The following is a 21,078-nucleotide window of genomic DNA, read 5'->3' as shown; positions in this document are numbered from 1 at the left end:
CATATTGACTGATGAATACCTGTTGCAGAACACCTGCACAATTACGTCATCACGTCCAGCGTCCGTGTCCGGAGGTTATTGACAAGAAACAGCACTAATGCCCAAGGGACTTTGCATGGATTCCAAAATCAAGTTCTCTATCTTTAGTTTAGTTCTGCACTTTGGAGGGAAAGGATCGTGTAATTGTCATCATGCCGAAATTTAGTCTGCCATTAAGTGGTAAGTTACATGGTTACGTGCGTGAATTTGGTAAAAGCACATTTTCGACAGACGGTACTATTCTTCTCTGCAAGATATGTAAAAAAACAATCAACCATGAGAAAAAATACTTTATATCTCAGCATGTGTCAACTGCAAAACATAAATCTGCAACTGCTAAAATGATCGGATAGAAGAAGATATCCCTAATTTCAACAGTGGGCACTTCATCCAACAGGCAATCTCAGTTTTCTCTTGAACTGTGCAAGGCTTTCATGGAAGCAGGAATACCTTTCTGGAAAGTGGAAAACAAGTCACTGAGGAAATTGCTGGAGAAATACACTAAAGAAACGGTGTCGTCGGAATCTACGCTGCGGAAAACATATTTAAGCGTCTGCTACGAAGAAGCTCTGAAAAGAATTCGTGCTGAAGTTGGTGGAAAAAAGATCTGGACTTAAATAGATGAAACTACTGACGCTATGGGACGCTACATAGCCAACGTCATCATAGGAACTATGGAACCAACATGCGGAGAATCCTCGTCATTTCTTCTCACGTCAGAACAACTAGAGAGAGCCAATGGTTCGTCAATAGCTCAGTTATTTTCAAATTCCCTACTTCTGCTCTGGCCAGATGGTGTACATCATGATGACGTGTTACTTTTTATCAGTGATGCACCTCCCTATATAAAGAAGGCTGCCATAGCATTGAAAATTCTCTTCCCGAACATGCTTCATATCACATGTGTAGCCCACGCAATGCACACAATCGCCGAAGAAGTTAGAGCGTTGCACCCAGAAGTGAACAGGTTGATTTCGAACACAAAGAAGATATTTCTGAAATCTCTCTCTCGAACCCGAAAATTTCAGGAAGTTGCGCCTGAGCTTAGTTCACCTCCGCAACCAGTCTTGACGAGATGGGGAACCTGCATATCAGCAGCTATATATTATGCTAACAACCTTGAAAAAATCAGTGAGGTGATCGATGCTCTTCCAGAAAATGAAGCGGCTTCGATTCGTGAAGTGAAAAAACTCCTGTGCTATTCAGAACTCAAGAATGAACTGTCGTTTATTTTTGCACATTATGGTGCATTGCCAGAGACAATTACAAAGCTAGAAAAAAGAGGCGAGACTCTTATAGCATCCATGAAAATCTTCGAGGAATCTATGCAGCAGATGATGGAAGTGCCAGGAGAAAAGGGGTCAGCTGTTGCGGAAAAGTGCAAACGGGTAGTGAGTGCAAATGAGGACCTGAAACAATTAAAAACAATTTGTGATATTCTAAAAGGTGAAAATGCTGTTACCGAAATGAGTCCAGCTACATTAGCTTGTTTTATGTATGCTCCAATAACTTCTGTCGAAGTAGAAAGATCACTTTCTATTATGAAAAACATTCTCTCCGACAGACGACTATCAATGAATGTTGAGAACTTAAAAAAACACCTTGTAGTTATGTGCAATCAAGACGGAGAAAATTGAAATGCTCTTCCCAATGTAGATTTTAACATTTTGCCAGAGATTATAGATAAAAGTAAGCGACTTCCAAATTGTGCCTTTTTTTGTTTATTTTGTCTTTTTCATTTTTAGTGCCTATTTTCCACATTATAAATGCCTTTTTGCCTGCCTATTTTAACGAAAATAAATGCCTGAACTTCCGGGATCTAGTCATTACGAATTCTTGTAGGGAAGTCAGAAGGCGTTTTGCAGCAGAATTCCCACATGTTCCTGTTTCACACAGACAGAGTGATCTGTTACTTGTGAACAAATTTAGGAAAATAGGGTCTGCTCTTGTTAAGATAAAACGGCATGTGCTTACTGAGGATAAACTAGACGACGTTGGAACACGAATGAAACATACTCCTCAGAAATCTCTCCGATGCCTTGCACAAGAAACATACATATTTCTAACGTCATCGTGGCGAGCTGCCAAACTTTTATACCGGAAGCCATATATCAGAAAAATCGAAAGAAAATATGAAGAAATAAATTGAAGCAATTTCGAAAGAGGAACTGATACGTGTTAGTGAAAATTTCCTATAAATATGTGGATGCAGGAGGACATCATTTCAGAAACATGTTCTATATGCGCCTATGTGCATGGCGACAACCTGTATATTTATGTCTAACACAAACTACTAGCAAAAAATTACAGCTAAATTATTCTCCTTATTTTCTTAAGTTCATATAAGGCTGTGTATTTTTAAAAAATAAAACACGTTGTTTGTTAAAAACACTTCATGCACAATCTACATTTGTGACAAAAATTCTTGAAACACTTCTGGTGTGACTGGCAGAATTGATATCAGTTGCGGATAAACCCTGATGTTTGTGAGAGACATGGGCGTCCGGAAGGGGGCTCAAGGGGGGCCGTGGCCTCCCCCACCTGAAAAATGAAAGTCAACCAAAAAATATGTATTTCACACATATAATTTCATTTTAGCCACAATAATATGTGTTAATTATTGCATGAACACCATAAATTCAAATTTAAGCAATGTTTTTTTAGGGAACAACACTATTTTTGGGAAAAATTTGTCTTCGTTTGCCCCCCCCCCCCTGGAAAAAAAATACCTTCCTTGCACCTCCTTGGAAACAATCCTGCGGACGTCCGAGAGACGATGTTTTGAAGGCTTCTGTCCGGTGGCTGTCACAAGGGGTCTGCTGTGTGAAGGTGGGCGGGGGAGGTAAAGCAAAGGTGCCCTCAGTTGGTTCGTACCATAGTCATAAAAGAACATTTCTTCCACATCCACAATATAACGAGCATAGAACTATCACGTCTATGAAGTTAAAAGCAGCTTGCTAGAAAGCAGAAGGAAACATGACACTTCGCATTGTTTACGATTCCATTGTTTGAGCTTTGAGGCAAGAATCAGGTGCTAATAATAATATTGTTGTGATGTCAGAAGGTGCGCGTGCAGCGCGAAATAATCGAATCAATGAAAATGCCGCTCTTGCACAACAACCATGGCTGATAAGAAATCTAAAAATAAGATCGACGAATGTAGGCATCTTTGGTCGAAACAAAGAAGAGCTGTAGCTTCATGATGCTATTATCACAACACAAAATCCTATTCATGGAACGAATCAAGATATAAATTTCACCTGGGCGAGTTGGAGTTTTAGAGCCCCTCTACTTTCCATTCTGTTACTCACCCCAGTCTTTCTACTCTGCTCCTCCTACTTTCCGCCTTCCTCCAATAATAATAAAATATGACTGCATTATAAATTAACGGCTATAATGACAAAAAATAGCGGTTTTTGGTGTTGATGTTTTTGCTGTCGATGTTTTTGGTGTCGATGTTTTTGGCGTGGATGTTTTGTGCCGTCGATGTTTTTAGCGTCGATGTTTTTGGTGTCGATGTTTTTGCCGTCGATGTTTTTGCTGTCGATGTTTTTGCCGTCGATGTTTTTGGTGTCGATGTTTTTGCCGTCGATGTTTTTGCCGTCGATGTTTTTGGTGTCGATGTTTTTAGTGTCGATGTTTTTGCCGTCGATGTTTTAACCGTCGATGTTTTTGCCGTCGATGTTTTTGCCGTCGATGTTTTTGCTGTCGATGTTTTTGCCGTCGATGTTTTTGCCGTCGATGTTTTTGGTGTCGATGTTTTTGCCGTCGATATTTTTGCAAAAACATCGACGCCAAAAACATCGACGGCAAAAACATCGACGGCAAAAACATCGACGGCAAAAACATCGACATCAAAAACATCGACGGCAAAAACATCGACGGCAAAAACATCGACGGCAAAAACATCGACATCAAAAACATCGACGGCAAAAACATCGACGGCAAAAACATCCACACCAAAAACATCGACGGTAAAAACATCGACGGCAAAAACATCGACGGGAAAAACACCGACACCAAAAACATCGACGGTAAAAACATCGACATCAAAAACATCGACGGCAAAAACATCGACGGCAAAAACATCGACGGCAAAAACATCGACGGCAAAAACATCGACGGTAAAAACATCGACGGCAAAAACATCGACGGCAAAAACATCGACATCAAAAACATCGACGGCAAAAACATCGACGGCAAAAACATCGACGGCAAAAACATCGACACCAAAAACATCGATACCAAAAACATCGACGGCAAAAACATCGACGGTAAAAACCGACGGTAAAAACATCGACGGCAAAAACATCGACACCAAAAACATCGACGGTAAAAACATCGACGGCAAAAACATCGACGGTAAAAACATCGACATCAAAAACATCGACGGCAAAAACATCGACGCCAAAAACATCGACATCAAAATCATCGACATCAAAATCATCGACGGCAAAAACATCGACGGTAAAAACATCGACACCAAAAACATCAACGGTAAAAACATCGACGGCAAAAACATCGACGGAAAAAACATCGACGGCAAAAACATCGACGGCAAAAACATCGACATCAAAAACATCGACGGTAAAAACATCGACACCAAAGACATCGACGGCAAAACATCGACACCAAAAACATCGACGGGAAAATCAGTTTTTTACAAAGTTTTCCACACTAATGAATTCAGATCTAATCCCGAATATTTTGAGATTGGCTACCCTAAATTATGAAGTGTTTCAGTGAAACGAACAATGTGTAATGAGCGAACTCAAGTTTCCAACTTATAGTGCTACCGTGCTACCAATGTATAATGGTCATTGTTGTAAGAATGGTCCGTGAGGCCGAGACATGCCCTCTCAATAAAGACGTTTTTATTATTATTATTATTATTATTATTATTGTTGATAAAATTACAAACAATGAGGTTGCGCAGTGAACGTGATTGTTTAGTTTCTGGTAACCATTTTGACTTCTCGCCGGCAGCGTTTGTGGTCGGGGGAAAGGGAAAGGAAGGCTCCTCCGTGCGAAAGATGAAAAGACCACCGACTATTGTTATTCCTTGTTTATTAGACGCAGGAGACCTTAGTAATTTCTTTTGGTACATGCACTGGTACACACTGTGTGCAACTAATACAACTGCCCCCTTGCAATATTGCCTTGCCCCCTTCCTCTCCAGACATTTTCCCCGGGTGTCGCACGACGAAGCGCCTTCACTGTGTATCAGTACTGCTGTTGTATTTGATTCAAGGGGTCCGAGGTTCGATCCCCGGTGGAGGAAACTTGCACAGTGGTATAGATTCTTTAAACTATAGGTTCAGTTCCGATTAACCCTTCGTGGGTCACACGAGAATAATTAGCTTGTTGATCGCTCACGGTGCCAGAGACCGGGCTCTTAATATACAGTGATGGACAAAAGTAATCATACAGTGGAACTGAAAGGACGAAAGGACGAATTGCAGCAGCTAGGAAAACAATAAGGAAGTCAAAACTGTTAATCCTGTACCATGTATGCACCAAACAGTATATTGACAACAAAAATAAATATCAGATGCTGCTTGTAGAAAAATAAAATACAATACATTCTCAATACCCGCTTCTTTGGCTGGACAAAAGTATTCATACACCAACATAAAAGTTCACTTTGAAGAAAAGAAAGAAACAAATACCATGTCGTCAGAATTTAGTATGCATTCCTCTGTTATGGAGAACAGCTGTCAGTCTCTTTTGCATAGAATGAACAAGAGGCGTGGTTATTTCAGATGTAATATTGTGCCGCTCATGCAAAATGACCTCTTTCAGTCTATTCTTGCTTGTTATGTCATGTTTTCGGAGTCTGGTTTCCAAATGGCTCCAAAGATGTTCAATGGGGTTAAGGTCGGGGGACTGAGGTGGAGTTTTGAGTGTGTGGGGAGTATTATATAACAACCAACGGTTGACAATCTCAGCTGTATGTTTAGGGTCGTTGTCCTGCTGGAAGTAAAAATCATTCCCAAGACCCAAATGATTGATACTCTGCTGCAAATTATTCTTCAGAATATCCAAATAGATATTGGATATGGTGGCGCGGTGGCTCAGTCGGTAACGCGTCTGACTACCATGCTAAAGGTCCCGGGTTCGATCCCCGGCCGGTTCAAATCCGGGAACTTTTCTAACGGTGGAAGCGGCCCCGGCGCCCACCCAGCGTCGAATAACATGGGTGCTTGGGGGAAACCCTGGGGTGTAAAGGCGGTCAGGGGCGTGATGCTGATCACATCACCCCCACTCACGACCGGATCAAGAAAGTGTGGGCGTTACCCCCACACCCCCTATACGCCTTCATGGCGTGGTGGTATGCACAGGGGAACACTTTACCTTTTTTATCCAAATAGGCAAATCTATCCATAATTCCCTCAATAAAGACGAGTTCTCCAACACCTGAGGCTGACATACAGCCCCAGACCATAACGCCACCACCTCCATGTTTAACTGTAGCCAAGAGATTTCGAGGCTCAAGCTCAGTATATATTGTGTATATATATATGTATGTATGTATGTGTGTATGTGTGTATGTGTATGTGTGTGTGTGTGTGTGTGTGTGTGTGTGTGTGTGCGTGTGTGTAGTGTAGTGTAGTGTAGTGTAGTGTAGTGTAGTGTAGTGTAGTGTAGTTGTTTTCAATCTGAACCTGAGATTGAAACCCCCATAATCTCCGCCACTAGTTAAATGTGAAAGAACATTTTTCTACTTTCCAGCAAATCATGGGTTACCTTCGTAATGGGATTGGTAACTGGAGGTTGAGTGCTGTATTTATTCCCTCAAATGTAACAGTTATTTAACAAAATAGTCCTGGATATTATTTTTAATGGATGGAACAACTTTTTGATTCTAGATTAGTGCAGTGGCGGCGATTAGGTTGGCACGGGGGTGCAGATGCCCCCCCCCCCCACACACATTTTTTGCCGCTTTTGCCCCCGCATTATGCTAAACCGTATGTACGAAGAGAAAGTAAATTGTTCTTGCCCCCCCCCCCACCCAAAGTTTTGTAACCCAATCGCCTCCACTGCATTTAACTGTTAATGAATAACACAAAGCTTATAAAGTTCGTTAAAGGCAATTTTGAACGTTTCGGCTTTCCGTAGTTCATAAATTCGGAACTTTCTGAATTGAAACGGCCAAATCCAATTAACAATTAGTAAAGCCTTCCCTTAATTTAGAAATTAATAAATCATAATTTTAATATTCTCTTCACATGTAGCTCTTCTGCTTTCACATGGTGGAATCGAAATGGGCTACTATGACAGTGCACAAATTATTTTCTAACCTCAGAAATGAGGTTAATATAAATCCAACCAACTAAATACTGCAATACGGTGCAAAAATCAGCACGCTTGGGGAATGTAGGCATACTCCTAAGACTCCGAAGAGCATTAACTTGCCCAATCGTGCTGACTTTTGCACAAATTGCAGTATTTTATAGTGGAATTCGAGCCACTTAATGAAATGTACCCCCACCAGGGATCGAACACGGGTACACTTGGTTACAAGGCAACAGTCTTATTGCCAGACTACCTGGGTGTGGAGCTTAATTTTAATATTTCTAATTCATAGTTTGTTAACTCCTTGATTTCATAACGTCGTATTTCTCTCTCTCGGAATTTTTAGCGATAAGGATATACGTATACACTGCCTTTCACGGCCGAGGTGGCCGTTGGGCGGCGGCTAGCGCGTCGGAAAGTAAGAGCACATCTGCCGGCATTTAAACCCACAACTGTACGCTGACCTTGACATTGGACACGTCCGTGCTTCAGTATCCAGACAGCTGTTGTCCAGTTTGCACATGTTTGTGAAGTGTTAAATTCTTAACAAGTGTTTTAGATTGTTTTGTTTTATTTTATGTATTGCCAGTTCTTTCTGCAGTCTAATAATGCCACGCTATCCGTACAATTTTAAACAACGAATTTTTATATACGACTCTTATGTCATTACGAATTCTTGTAGGGAAGTCAGAAGGCGTTTTGCAGCAGAATTCCCACATGTTCCTGTTTCACACAGACAGAGTGATCTGTTACTTGTGAACAAATTTAGGAAAATAGGGTATGCTCTTGTTAAGATAAAACGGCATGTGCTTACTGAGGATAAACTAGACGACGTTGGAACACGAATGAAACATACTCCTCAGAAATCTCTCCGATGCCTTGCACAAGAAACATACATATTTCTAACGTCATCGTGGCGAGCTGCCAAACTTTTATACTGGAAGCCATATATCAGAAGAATCGAAAGAAAATATGAAGAAATAAATTGAAGCAATTCGAAAGAGGAACTGATACGTGTTAGTGAAAATTTCCTATAAATATGTGGATACAGGAGGACATCATTTCAGAAACACGTTCTATATCCGCCTATGTGTATGGCGACAACCTGTATATTTATGTCTAACACAAACTACTAGCAAAAAATTACAGCTAAATTATTCTCCTTATTTTGTTAAGTTCATATAAGGCTGTGTATTTTTAAAAAATAAAACACGTTATTTGTTAAAAACACTTCATGCACAATCTACATTTGTGACAAAAATTCTTGAAACCCTTCTGGTGTGACTGGCAGAATTGATATCAGTTGCGGATAAACCCCGATGTTTGTGAGAGACGATGTTTTGAAGGCTTCTGTCCGGTGGCTGTCACAAGGGGTCTGCTGTGTGAAGGTGGGCGGGGGAGGTAAAGCAAAGGTGTCCTCAGTCGGTTCGTACCACAGTCATAAAAGAACATTTCTTCCACATCCACAATATAACGAGCATACAACTATCCTGTCTATGAAGTTAAAAGCCGCTTGCTAGAAAGCAGAAGGGAACATGACGCTTCGCATTGTTTACGATTCCATTGTTTGAGCTTTGAGGCAAGAATCAGGTGCTAATAATAACATTGTTTTGATGTCAGAAGGTGCGCGTGCAGCGCGAAATAATCAAATCAATGAAAATGCCGCTCTTGCACAACAACCATGGCTGATAAGAAATCTAAAAAAAAGATCGACGAACATAGGCATGTTTGTTCGAAACAAAGAAGAGCTATAGCTTCATGATGCTATTATCACAACAAAAAATCCTATTCATGGAACGAATCAAGATATAAATTTCACCTGGGCGAGTTGGAGTTTTAGCGCCCCTCTACTTTCCATTCTGTTACTCACCCCAGTCTTTCTACTCTGCTCCTCCTACTTTCCGCCTTCCTCCAAAATAATAAAACATGACTGCATTATAAATTAATGGCTTTAATGACAAAAAATAGCGATGTTTTTGGTGTCGATGTTTTTGGCGTCGATGTTTTTTGGCGTCGATGTTTTGTGCCGTCGATGTTTTGTGCCGTCGATGTTTTGTGCCGTCGATGTTTTTGGTGTCGATGTTTTTGCCGTCGAAGTTTTTGGTGTCGATGTTTTTGCCGTCGATGTTTTTGGGGTCGATGTTTTTGCCGTCGATGTTTTTGGTGTCGATGTTTTTGCCGTCGATGTTTTTGGTGTCGATGTTTATGGTGTCGATGTTTTTGCCGTCGATGTTTTTGGCGTCGATGTTTTTGGCGTCGATGTTTTTGGTTGTCATGTTTTTGGCGTCGATGTTTTTGGCGTCGATGTTTTTGCCGTCGATGTTTTTGTCGTCGATGTTTTTGCCGTCGATGTTTTTGCCGTCGATGTTTTTGTCGTCGATGATTTTGCCGTCGATGTTTTTGCCGTCGATGTTTTTGCCGTCGATGTTTTTGCCGTCGATGTTTTTGCTGTCGATGTTTTTGCCGTCGATGTTTTTGGCGTCGATGTTTTTGCCGTCGATGTTTTTGGTGTCGATGTTTTTGCTGTCGATGTTTTTGGTGTCGATGTTTTTGCTGTCGATGTTTTTGACGTCGATGTTTTTGCCGTCGATGTTTTTGCCGTCGCTGTTTTTGGCGTCGATGTTTTTGTCGTCGATGTTTTTGGCGTCGATGTTTTTGGTGTCGATGTTTTTGCCGTCGATGTTTTGTGCCGTCGATGTTTTGTGCTGTCGATGTTTTGTACTGTCGATGTTTTGTGCTGTCGATGTTTTGTACTGTCGATGAAATGTAGGCGATGTTTTTGTTGTCGATGTTTTTGCGTCGATGTTTTGACGTATAACCACCACGCACCATCAAAAGAAAATGGAGAGGCGAATAAGGAAAAATTGTCCTTCACAACCTTTGATAATAGGCATGCGGGGGGGAGGGGGCCAATGCCCCCCCTAATCATGGAGGTCCACAGATTTTTTCCATGAAGGGACAAGCAAGGTATTTTTCCATGGGGCATGTTACACCGATAATACCCCTTCAAAAACACCTCTTGAATTTGAAATTATAGAATTCCTGTATCCCCATTATAATTATTAATGTATATTTTTATGACTGAAATCCAATTATACATGTGAAAATGTACTTTCAGGTTGACATTCGTTTTATAAGGGGGAGATGTAACCATCCTTGGCCCCCCTTCCAGACGTCCATGCCCCTATATTATTATATTTTCACCTAGAAATTTAGGATACAGGAATCTTATCGCCATTATTAAACGATGTTATACTCTTAAAGAATATGAAGTATTTTCAAGCCGATGAAAGTTCAAAGCAACTATGGGGGAAGGGGGTGCAGTGGCACAACCACAGCTGGCTGGGGCATTGCCCCCCACCTTGGATGGAAATCAATTTTAGGGGGGCAAACATCGAAGTGAAGGAAAGCAAGACTAGCAGAATCTAAGAGTAGCAGGACAAATGGATACTCAAGATGGGATTAGTTTTCACGTCTTGTATTATTTCTTCCAGATGGCCATGAGCACCTGTAGGGGGGCAGAGAGCTACAATTGCCCTTTTGCTTCGCTCACAATATCTGCTTTTCTTGCAGTCTTGTCAAATTCAGAGCCATAGCTAGGGGTCGGTGGGAGTTGGCCCTGGATGCTGAACAATCTAAATTTAAAAAAAATTGTAAAAGAGAATACCATGGCACTCCATGAACATTTGGGCGCCATATTAAATCAATATTGTTTTCATTTTGCAATAATTTTGATCTGAAAATATTCTTGCTTGCTTCGCTCGCAATTTGTTTTCTGTAATGCATTGTAAATTGCCAGGGAGAGAAGTACTGCTCCTAAACGGTTTTCTCTTAATTGCATGAACAGTTTTTTGGAGAAAAAGGAGCATGCACATTTGAGAGACAATTTATATGATTTTTGCTGTTGGTTTGTTATAGGGCGGATGAATTGATTTTGTATGTATGTATGTGTGTGTGTATATATATATATGTACATATATATGGGCTGGGTATGTATACACACACTCATCCATGCAATAAAACTTAAACAGTGAGATAAAATTAGGTTTTTCTTTCCAGACTGAACTTTCATCAAGGCTCTTGCCCCCCCCCCCCACCTCCCATCTAATCAGAGGGTCTGCGCATGCCCATGCCTTTGATGTCGTGAAACTTGCTTTCAGATTCATCAAGTAGTATAGCATTTTTACTTTGGATGAATGTTGACATAAATCAGGTTCACAGATCCTGAATGGATTAGAAATTACTGAAATTATCCTCGAATGAGTGAGTACAGCTGAGTTACCCCACAGACATCCTTATTTTCATCTATTACAAGCAAAAAAAACAGAAATATATGCTTTCAATTGTTCAATTTCAGTTGTTTCTCATCAATCCTCTCCTCAACAGTATTTTGTGAAAAATAAATGTTTCTGAATGAATTCACTTCATCAGAACACATGGGAGTAACTTTCTATCCCATAAAAATAACACCCAGGATTATTTGTTAATTAACTACTTGCGAAATTACAAAATTACTCATTATTACATTGCTCCTCAGGAAGTTAACTCTTAAATTGTAAATTTAAAAAAAAACTAAAAAAAATAATGGGTGGGGAAGGTGCTCCACTTGCCCAAACCAAGTTACACCACAGGACACAAAAATTTTCATGCTTTTCACTGTTCACTTCACAACAAAAATGTGCAATCCCCCATTTCATTTGAAAAAATTCACATTCCTATTCTTTTCTTACCCAACCAGGCTTAGGCATGACATGGTTGTCTGAAAATTTACCAGAAACTGACTTTTCTTTGAGGCAAACCCTTCACAATCAAGAAATTGATTCACTGGCAACAGAAAGTATACACACTTCCCTCCAGCCAGCAAGATGTACTTCAGAACTAATCCATCAATCAGTTTGCTTAGTTGTCTACCCTTTATTGGAATGCAACAATATACTGGTGTAGGGAAAATAGAACTGGTGAAGTTCAGATGATCTTGTTTCATGTGAAATGGAAAAGCGGGATAACTACAAATGTGTAATTTTGTCCTGCGCACATGAAATGTATGTACGGCCAAGATGGGCCACATTAGGGGAAGGTACAGGGTGAGAGTTTGACATGGCTGCTCTAGAACAACAGTAAGGTTCTGGATGAATGATGAAGCACTGAAATATGTGAAGGACAACCCAAATATCAATTGTTTCCCTGGGAATCAAATCCAAGGTTTTGTAAAGTTTTACACTAACCACTTTCTCATGAAGCTGGGTTCCTTTTGGAAATCATAATTATCATCTGTAAAGCTTTAATTAAAAGAATGGCTTCAATACTCACTTGCTTTGTCAACTGCTCCTCACACAGCTTATAAAGTGTGTAAAATTTCCTAGCTAATGTTATATTTTCAAGGAAGCCACAACTGGCCAACTTCACCCTGATAATGATCTGTCGATCTGGCACCATCATGGCAACCGTTCGAAACTGGATCTTCAAGTTCTCGGGCAATTCTTTTCTTCCAGCATAGCCAGGATTCTGCAAAATAAATAAAATTGCAATACTGTATTAATTAAAGCTCAGTAGCGTGCCCAGGATGTTTGAAAGAGAGGGGTTATGTACAGTTTTTCTGGTAATCAGTCAGCCCTCATTTTGACACATTTTCCTACCTTTGACGTTCCTTTTTTTAGGAATACTAGGCCAAAGGGGGTTTATAACCCCCACCAACCCCTTCTTGGGCACACCACTGTTAAAGCTACATATGAATGTAAACTACAATGACACTTCAGCAGACTAAAATGAACAAAGATGTTGATGAACCTTGTAGGAAGGAGATTGACAAAAAATATTTTATAACAGATGCATGATGAGGGGAAAGGGGAGGGTGGGTGTTAGAAGCTGTTTCAATGGCATTCAAATTTGCAGAAAGTTATATAACTACAAGGGTCATTCAAGGTTGACCGGGATTTTCGTACGTAAAAAATCGATGAATAGCCGGATCATGATGAAACGTGCGGGTGACGTAATGTATTCCTTCGCGAGTAACTAGCGCCCGGCATGACGTATTTCGCGCATGCGCAGCAGTTGCAGCGAGCATGGCGGCAAGCAGTGTGTCTGTGGCTGTGGAGCAGCGGTGTGTAATCAAATTTCTCTTGAAGGAGAAAGTTAAACCAACCGAGATTTTCAGACGATTGCAAGCACAGTATGGTGAACAAACGATGTTGCGGACAAGAGTGTACGAATGGTGTGAGCAGTTTCGCGAAGGACGGGAGCTGGTGACAAATGAAGCGCATGGACACATTCGCCCGACTGCAGTCACACCAGTGAATATCGCACGTGTTGAGCAAATGATTCTTGAGAACCGGGGAGTAACAGTGCAGGATATTGCTGCCGAGGTGAATATCAGTGTCGGGAGTGTTGAGACAATCATTCACGACCACTTACGCTTCCGCAAAATCTGTGCAAGGTGGGTTCCCCGCCAGCTGACATTCGATCAGAAGTGGACACGCAGGACGGTCTGTGAACAGCTTCTGAATCGGTTTCGAGCAGAAGGTGATGAATTGTTGCAATCCATCATCACGTGTGATGAAACATGGTTGCACAATTCAACCCCAGAGATCAAAAGATGCAGCATGGAGTGGCGGCATAAAGGTTCCCCGCTCCCCCCCAAGAAAAGCAAAATGCAGCCATTCGCTGGAAAGATCATGGCAAGTGTCTTCTGGGACATGAAGGGCGTTATCCATGTGGATTTTCTGGACAAAGGGAGCACGATTAATGCCCAAAATTACTCCACATTGTTGAGTGGTGCTGTACGAAAGTCCATTCGCAAGAAAAGACCTGGGATGTTGTCTGGAAATGTCATTCTTCTCCATGACAATGCCCGCCCTCACACGGCCAATGTGACAACAACAACTCTGGCCGACATGCGCTGGGAAGTTCTGCCCCATCCCCCCTACAGTCCGGATTTAGCACCCAGTGATTATCATTTGTTTGCAACCCTTAAAGACCATCTGGGAGGGAAGAAATTCACGACAGACGAAGCACTGCGGAGCGATGTCCTCCAGTGGCTACGACAACAACCAAGTTCTTTCTACGCCAAAGGAATTCGGGAGCAGCCAGAACGATGGCAACAGTGCCTCGGCCTGCACGGAGAATACTTTGAAAAACTGACATAGTTTGGTGTTCCTTCTGCTACCTATTTCCTCTGCAGAAATAAAAGTCCCGGTCAACCTTGAACAACCCTTGAAGAACAGTAACCCCTATAAAAATGTGAAATGGCAAATTCTGAATTTCAGAATGATAGTTGAAGATGTTTCTTTTGTAAAGAGATGATCATTATGTATAAAAAGAAAGGAAGGATGAGCATTGAAAATCAGGAAGAGAAAAGTTAGTAATATAAAGATGGTTAGCAAGCAGTGCAGTCAGGAAATATTCATGGAATGCTAATGTCAGATTGCTGACTTGGATTTACTGAGGAGGAGGAGCAGAAAATGGGAAGTAGGAAGGATGACACCGGCATAACTGGCAATTGTTATGTGGAGAGAGGGGAGAATAAATAGAAATGAGAGAGGTAACCAGGGATCTTTCACCATTGGTGATTTGTAAATGAGAGTGCAGGGGGATTGGGGAAATGGAGAGACGTTGGTGAAGGAGGTATAGGGGACAAGCTCCCGAGTTCTGGGGATATTCACATTAATTGGTGCGATGGACTTTCATATCCAAATATATGCTGAGCCCAATCTTGATGATGTAAAAATGCATTTGAAGGTGCGGGTTCTTTAAAGACCATTTAAAGTTGTGTTTTCACCTCTCGCAGCTGAGGCTATGGAGGTTCACCATTATGTAGTATTAATGTGTAAATAGGATCGAGCATACACACCCCAGAAAATCGATCCCAGTACCGAGAGTATGTTACCCAAGGAGACGAGCCAGTCTTTACAGTTTCCATGTAACTGCAGGTACGATACGCTTTTCTCTTATTTTTTTAAACAGTAGTAATGGGAGGAGCAAAATATTTTGACATGCTGTGCAGGGGCCAATTATCCCCTTGCTTTATGGTACAATCCAGTCCCTGATCAATATGCAAGAGTGAAAAATCTAGAAACAAAGCACAAATATAAACATTACGATCATGTGATTTTTGTCACTTTCATTTTAATGTACAAAAAAGTGAAAGCAAAAAATTTTTATATGTGAAGAATTAACCAACCAAACAACAGTGATTACGTGAACATCAAACCTACATCAGATTGTTCCAACCAGAAATGTCAAGAGTCACATAATTTTATTTGCAGATGCCAAAATCATAGCCAAATGTTCTGGTTACTGGAACAAAAGTGTAAAATAAGCTGTAACCATTGCGTTGGACAGCAATCTTAACAGAGACTCCAGCTAAGTCACACCTGGAATTCACTTCTTCATAAAAAATGAAACAATCAATGAAATATGTTCGGGGGGTCCAAACCAAGTGCCTCAGGAATAATAATAATAATAATAAGAAGAAGAATATGAAGAATAAGAATAAGAAGAATACAAATAATAATAATAATAATAATGATGATGATGTTTAAATTAAAATAATTATATTAAATACAATACATAAATTAATATTATATTATTATTACACGATTAGGTAAAAAGACTGTATAAGAATAGAGTTATAACAGTGCATATTCATTACATAGCTTACCTGTAGTTAAGATCGGAATAACTTACATAAAAACAATTGCCCTGGCAATGAAATTAATGTCAAATAGATGAATAATTAAATATTTATCGAATAACAAAAATGACGTTACATGTAGTTGGAGAAAAGTAAGTTTCTGATTAAAATTTTATGCATATTATTTTTAGTACTAGTGTACATAAATGTTCTTTGTAATGTCATTCAAAGCCATATGATCTCAATATAATCCTTGCCTTGCAAAAAGTTCAGAGGAAATTAATAACCATCGATTATGCAACAATGGTCATGCAGTACTGTATCTGAAACTTTAGGTAAAATAAATAAATGCTAATATTTTCATTACCTAATTTTAGTACTTGGCAAGTCTTTCAGGAAATCCGGACCCCTGGACCCCTCTAAATACATCCTTCCTGTCCTTCAAAGCCGTATGATCCAAATATAATCCTTGTCTCTCCAATAAGTTCAGAGGAAATTATACAACAAATGCTAAACGAGTAGGCTATATTTTCATTATTTAATTTTCATACTTAATAAGTATTTTGGGTGGGGCCCTAAATATGTCCTTTCCATTCTTCAAAGCCGTATGATCCCAATATTCTTTTCTTCCAATAAGTTAAGAGGAAATTATAAAACAAATGCTAAACGAGTATATTTTCATTATTTAATTTTCGTACCTAATAAGTCTTTTGGGTGGGGGTGGGGGTCCGGACCCCCAAAATATGTCTTTCAAAGCCGTATGATCCCAATATAATCCTTGTCTTACAATAAGTTCAGAGGAAATTATACAATGAAGGCTAAAATAATATTTTTTTATTATTTAATTTTATTACTTGATAAATCTTTTGAGGGGGTCCAGACCCCCTGGACCCCCTAAATACATCCTTGAATCACAGGACCAAGTCTAAGATCTGCTTCCTCGTCAAATATATATTTATTCTTACAGTTGATCTCAAATCGACATTCCCAGGTGACGAGAGTCATCTATATGCTTGAAATGGAAGTACATGCTAACTTAACCTGTCTAGTGGCATATTCTTCATGTTACTGGGTTTACCAGTTCACATATATATTTTTTATACATTAGCTTTAATCTATGGAAAATAGCTCATTTTATATTATGCAAACAATTCAAACAAGCTTTTAAACAAGAATTTCAGTAAATTATGTAAAGAACTCAAAGACTGGTTCATGTACGCCACTGATCATTCTTCATCGCACCCTTCTGACGACCGGGTTTCATCTCCGATTGTACATGGGGAGGGCGAGGGAGCTATCTATTGCATATAATTCATCTAGATAGGCGGTGTATAATAAATATAAACAATAAATAAAAATTACTGTGCCAAACCAGGTCAAATTTTCAGGATGTGCCACTGCTGTAACCAAGAACACGTGTTTGAATATAAAAGATATTATGCTTACATGAACTCAATGAAAACATACCATTGTGATGAAAATGCCAAATTCAGGACATAATGTTATGGTGTCACCATCTGTGAAAACAAAGGTTTTCTTCTTTTCTTTCTTGGCAGACAACACTACTGCCACCTGTTGGGCAGCTACAGACAACACCGGCAACTCAATGCGATTAAATTCATCGAAACAACCCCAGGAACCTGACTGGGCAAGACCTGAAACGAACACACTAATTAGTAAGCATTAATAATTATGCAATCTTAAAAATCACATGTTCAGATATGAACATATTGTTTGGAAACTGAATTAGTAAATTCGAAATGTTGTTCTATTTGGATTAATGCGTGGGTTGTAGCTGTTAGATGCTATTCAAAGTTCTAAATATCCTGTGATACATCCAAAATTAATTATTCCAAAACTATATGGTAAAGATTGATTTCTTTGCAAATAGCACAGTTTATGATTTTTACTGGTCCTTTATAAAACTCAAAAGATCCATGAGGAACTTGGAATGGCTTATTCAGTTCATTGACCAGGTGACTTCATTAGGTTCTTAAGTGGACCCTTTCAGTGATAAAAACATTAACAAAATGATAGAATTTTTCACAAAGTTGCAGGTTATTTATCGAAATATTGACAATTTTACTGTTAAAATAATATACTGATATACCCATATTGACTGATACTGATTAGAGTATTGATTGAATTAAAAGTTTTGGGTGTGTTGGCACTTTAGACCATTTTGCACCCTTCAATGTGCACGAGGAAATATCCCCTTACCTAAAATTCTTACTTAAAAAGGTTAAAACAAGGGGTGTAAAATGCCCCTTGGGGAAAATTAAAAGTGCAAGGTTGTAAAAGGACCTGCACAAGACAAATGTAACACATTAAAAAATCAGAATATACGAAAGGCATCCTTACAGACGGAGGAAGAGACCAGCTCTTCGCAAAAAGCTAAAAACATTTGAAAAAACACTTTTGTCATCGCTCAATAGGGATGACCGACAGCTGGGAAGATTGAAAGTCTGTCTGAAGATAGAAAAATCGCACATTCAGCAAGAATATGCCGAATACTTAAAAGAATTGCAAACACAACATATTGGAGAGTCCAGCCCTTGCAGCAAGTGACTATGCAGTAGAGTATCATTAATAATAATCTGATAACAAAACTATGGATAATTGTACATGTATTTGCTCTAACATTTATAACCATTACTGGAATGAGAACATATTGATAAATTGTATCTGCTCAATTCTAAATTTTAACAAAAAAGATATAAAATTGGTAAATGAGGTCTTCATAATCAATGATATTTAAAATGAGAATATTTCACCTAGGACTGTCTTGTTTTAGTCCTGGAGCATTTCAACTCTATACATAGAATTACGCACATGGTGTTCTCTGGGAGAAGAAAGAGCTAATTCAAATATTGTGGCCATGCGGTTGTAAAGACTTCTTAACATTACCTTTATATATACGGCCAAGCCCTCTGTAATCCATCTGATCAGAGCAATTGAAAACAACTACATATTTTGCCAGAGTCTTTCCCATATCTTTCACAGTCTCTGTTTTTCCAGTTCCAGCAGGTCCTTGTGGGGCTCCTCCCATACTCATGGAAAGAGCCTGTGCTAGAGTAATGTAACATCTGGGGAAAAAAAAAAAGTGTCTTCATTATAAAGCTGGAAATATTTGTTGTTATTATGCAACTGAGAAGTAAGGGGTGTCTCAGAAATATTTTAGTTTTTAAAACTATTAAAATAAATACTTAAATTCTTTGTATAAAAATAGATATGTCGTAACAGGTTCCCCCTGATTAGAGAAAAGTAGCAAGCCAAAAGCAATAACCTCCTTCGTCAGCCATTACTCTCTCAAGCATTCAAAGAATGCTAGGTCAGTATCAAATCAATCTTCCTGGTTGATTGAAATTAAGTTGCTGATCAACAGGTATTAGGGAGCAATAACCAGGTGGTGGAAGAAGGGAGAAGTTAGAGTGTAACTGGCGACGTGGGGTCTTTTGCTTTGGATCGAGGAACGAGAAACATCGGGGAGCTTGAGCGAGCCTGCATAGAACAATTCTAAGAGTCTTCTCCGAGGAACTCTTCATCATCGAATAGACAGGTAATATCCTTCTCTGACAATGTTGATCTAAACTAGAATATATAAACCCAAATTCTTAGTATTGTGCAATTTCATGTGTAAAAGTAACCTCTTGTCCATTACCATCATGTTATCTGCTAAGGGCGAGTGCTCACCAGTGAGGATGAATGAATGACAAAGCTACATCACCCAAGCATAATGGTTAAGATTTTTGGTAAGATCCCACAAACCTTGCAGTTCTTTACGTGGATGGAGGTGCTGGAATTTTCATTCATTTCAATTTGAAATAAATGAAAATTAAGAATCTAGAACCAGGATTTCAGCCATATATATTTTTTTATTTATTTACGCTTGCTCAGTTACACTTAATCAGGATAAGAAAGGATGAAACTCATGATGAAAATGTTAAAATCATTAACTGTTTATGTACGCATTTAAAATAGAGAATTCATAAGGCGGCACGCATTTTTTTTTTTAATGCTAAAGGTCAGGGAAAATTATTCTTACTATGATAAATGTCGAGTTCTAGCTCAGAGGATGAACTGAATGAAACTCTTAACCAAATAATTAGATTGGCCGAAAGAACTGTAAATTTTAATTTAGATCAAAGCAGTAATAGCGCAAGCTTCACGCCAATAAGTAAACGCAGCCCAATAAATACCAGACAAAGCACCAAGCTCTTCGAACAGCAATTTTACAATAACAAAGATAACTCCCCCCCAATTGTGTCTCCCGGGATCAGCCCTGAGACAGGAACCTCAGCTAGTAATTCATCCCCACACCCAATTAGGAACATGGCTCTTTCACACTTTGTTCACCCTATGATGCTAGAAAGTATGCAATTTCAGGGTGTAGCAGGGGAAGATATTTCTAAATTTTTGGACAAATTTGAGAGCCTAGCCATTTTAAGTGGCTGGGACAACGCAAAGAAATTAGAAATGTTACCAGCTTTGTTGGGTTGACCACCTTTAAGATGGCATGAAGTTTGGTCTCAAGTACAGGAAAATCAAAATAGGACGTATGACATTGTAAAGACCAAACTTCGCGGTAATTCACTGGGTCGTTAGACAAACTCCAATTAGAGGAGCAAATTAGATACAGATTACATCATAAGAACGAGCCAGTTTCTAATTATGTTAGAGACAAGCAACTATTGCTTGTAAAATCAGATCCTAATATGCCAATGCATAAGCAGATAAAACACATAAGTCAGATTTTATTACCTGATTACATAAGGGAAACATATAACAAGGGTTATGGATCAGTGCCCGAATTACTCACAGATTTAAAAGCGTTCGAGAAGGCTCAATATTTAATGAGGCAAAGTAAACTGCAAGAAATTGCATGCAAAGCTCAGAAGGACAGTTTATTTTTTCCTTCCGGCGGAACATGCAAGCCACAGCAGTATATCAACTTTCAAGGGATGAGTGCTGGAAATCGCGATTCAGCATATGCACAGGCTAATCTCTATTTGAATGCAAGTGTCAAGTCCTTGCAAGATGAAGTCGAGCAGTTAAAAACAACGAAAATAAAATCATCGAACCCAGGAGTCCAGGCTCAAGAAACCGGACTAGAA

The 21,078-nt window shown here is 39.4% G+C and overlaps 1 protein-coding gene across 2 annotated transcripts in view; it reads right to left on the bottom strand.

The window, feature by feature from the left end:
* Positions 1 to 21,078, bottom strand: part of Dhc1 (dynein axonemal heavy chain 1) — a 344,548-nt gene that overhangs the window by 124,822 nt on the left and 198,648 nt on the right. For both annotated transcript variants that reach the window (XM_083144626.1, XM_083144627.1), the window contains exons 34-36: positions 18,872 to 19,050; positions 17,432 to 17,619; positions 12,646 to 12,840 (exon numbers count right to left, since the gene is read on the bottom strand). In XM_083144626.1, coding sequence (XP_083000752.1) covers positions 12,646 to 12,840; positions 17,432 to 17,619; positions 18,872 to 19,050 — 562 coding nt within the window. The remainder of the gene's footprint in view (positions 1 to 12,645; positions 12,841 to 17,431; positions 17,620 to 18,871; positions 19,051 to 21,078) is intronic.

This window comes from Lepisma saccharinum, chromosome 23 (genome assembly GCF_977018435.1).
Source record: "Lepisma saccharinum chromosome 23, izLepSacc3.1, whole genome shotgun sequence".
NCBI lineage: Eukaryota > Metazoa > Arthropoda > Insecta > Zygentoma > Lepismatidae > Lepisma > Lepisma saccharinum.
This window is presented reverse-complemented; position numbering and strand designations above follow the sequence as displayed.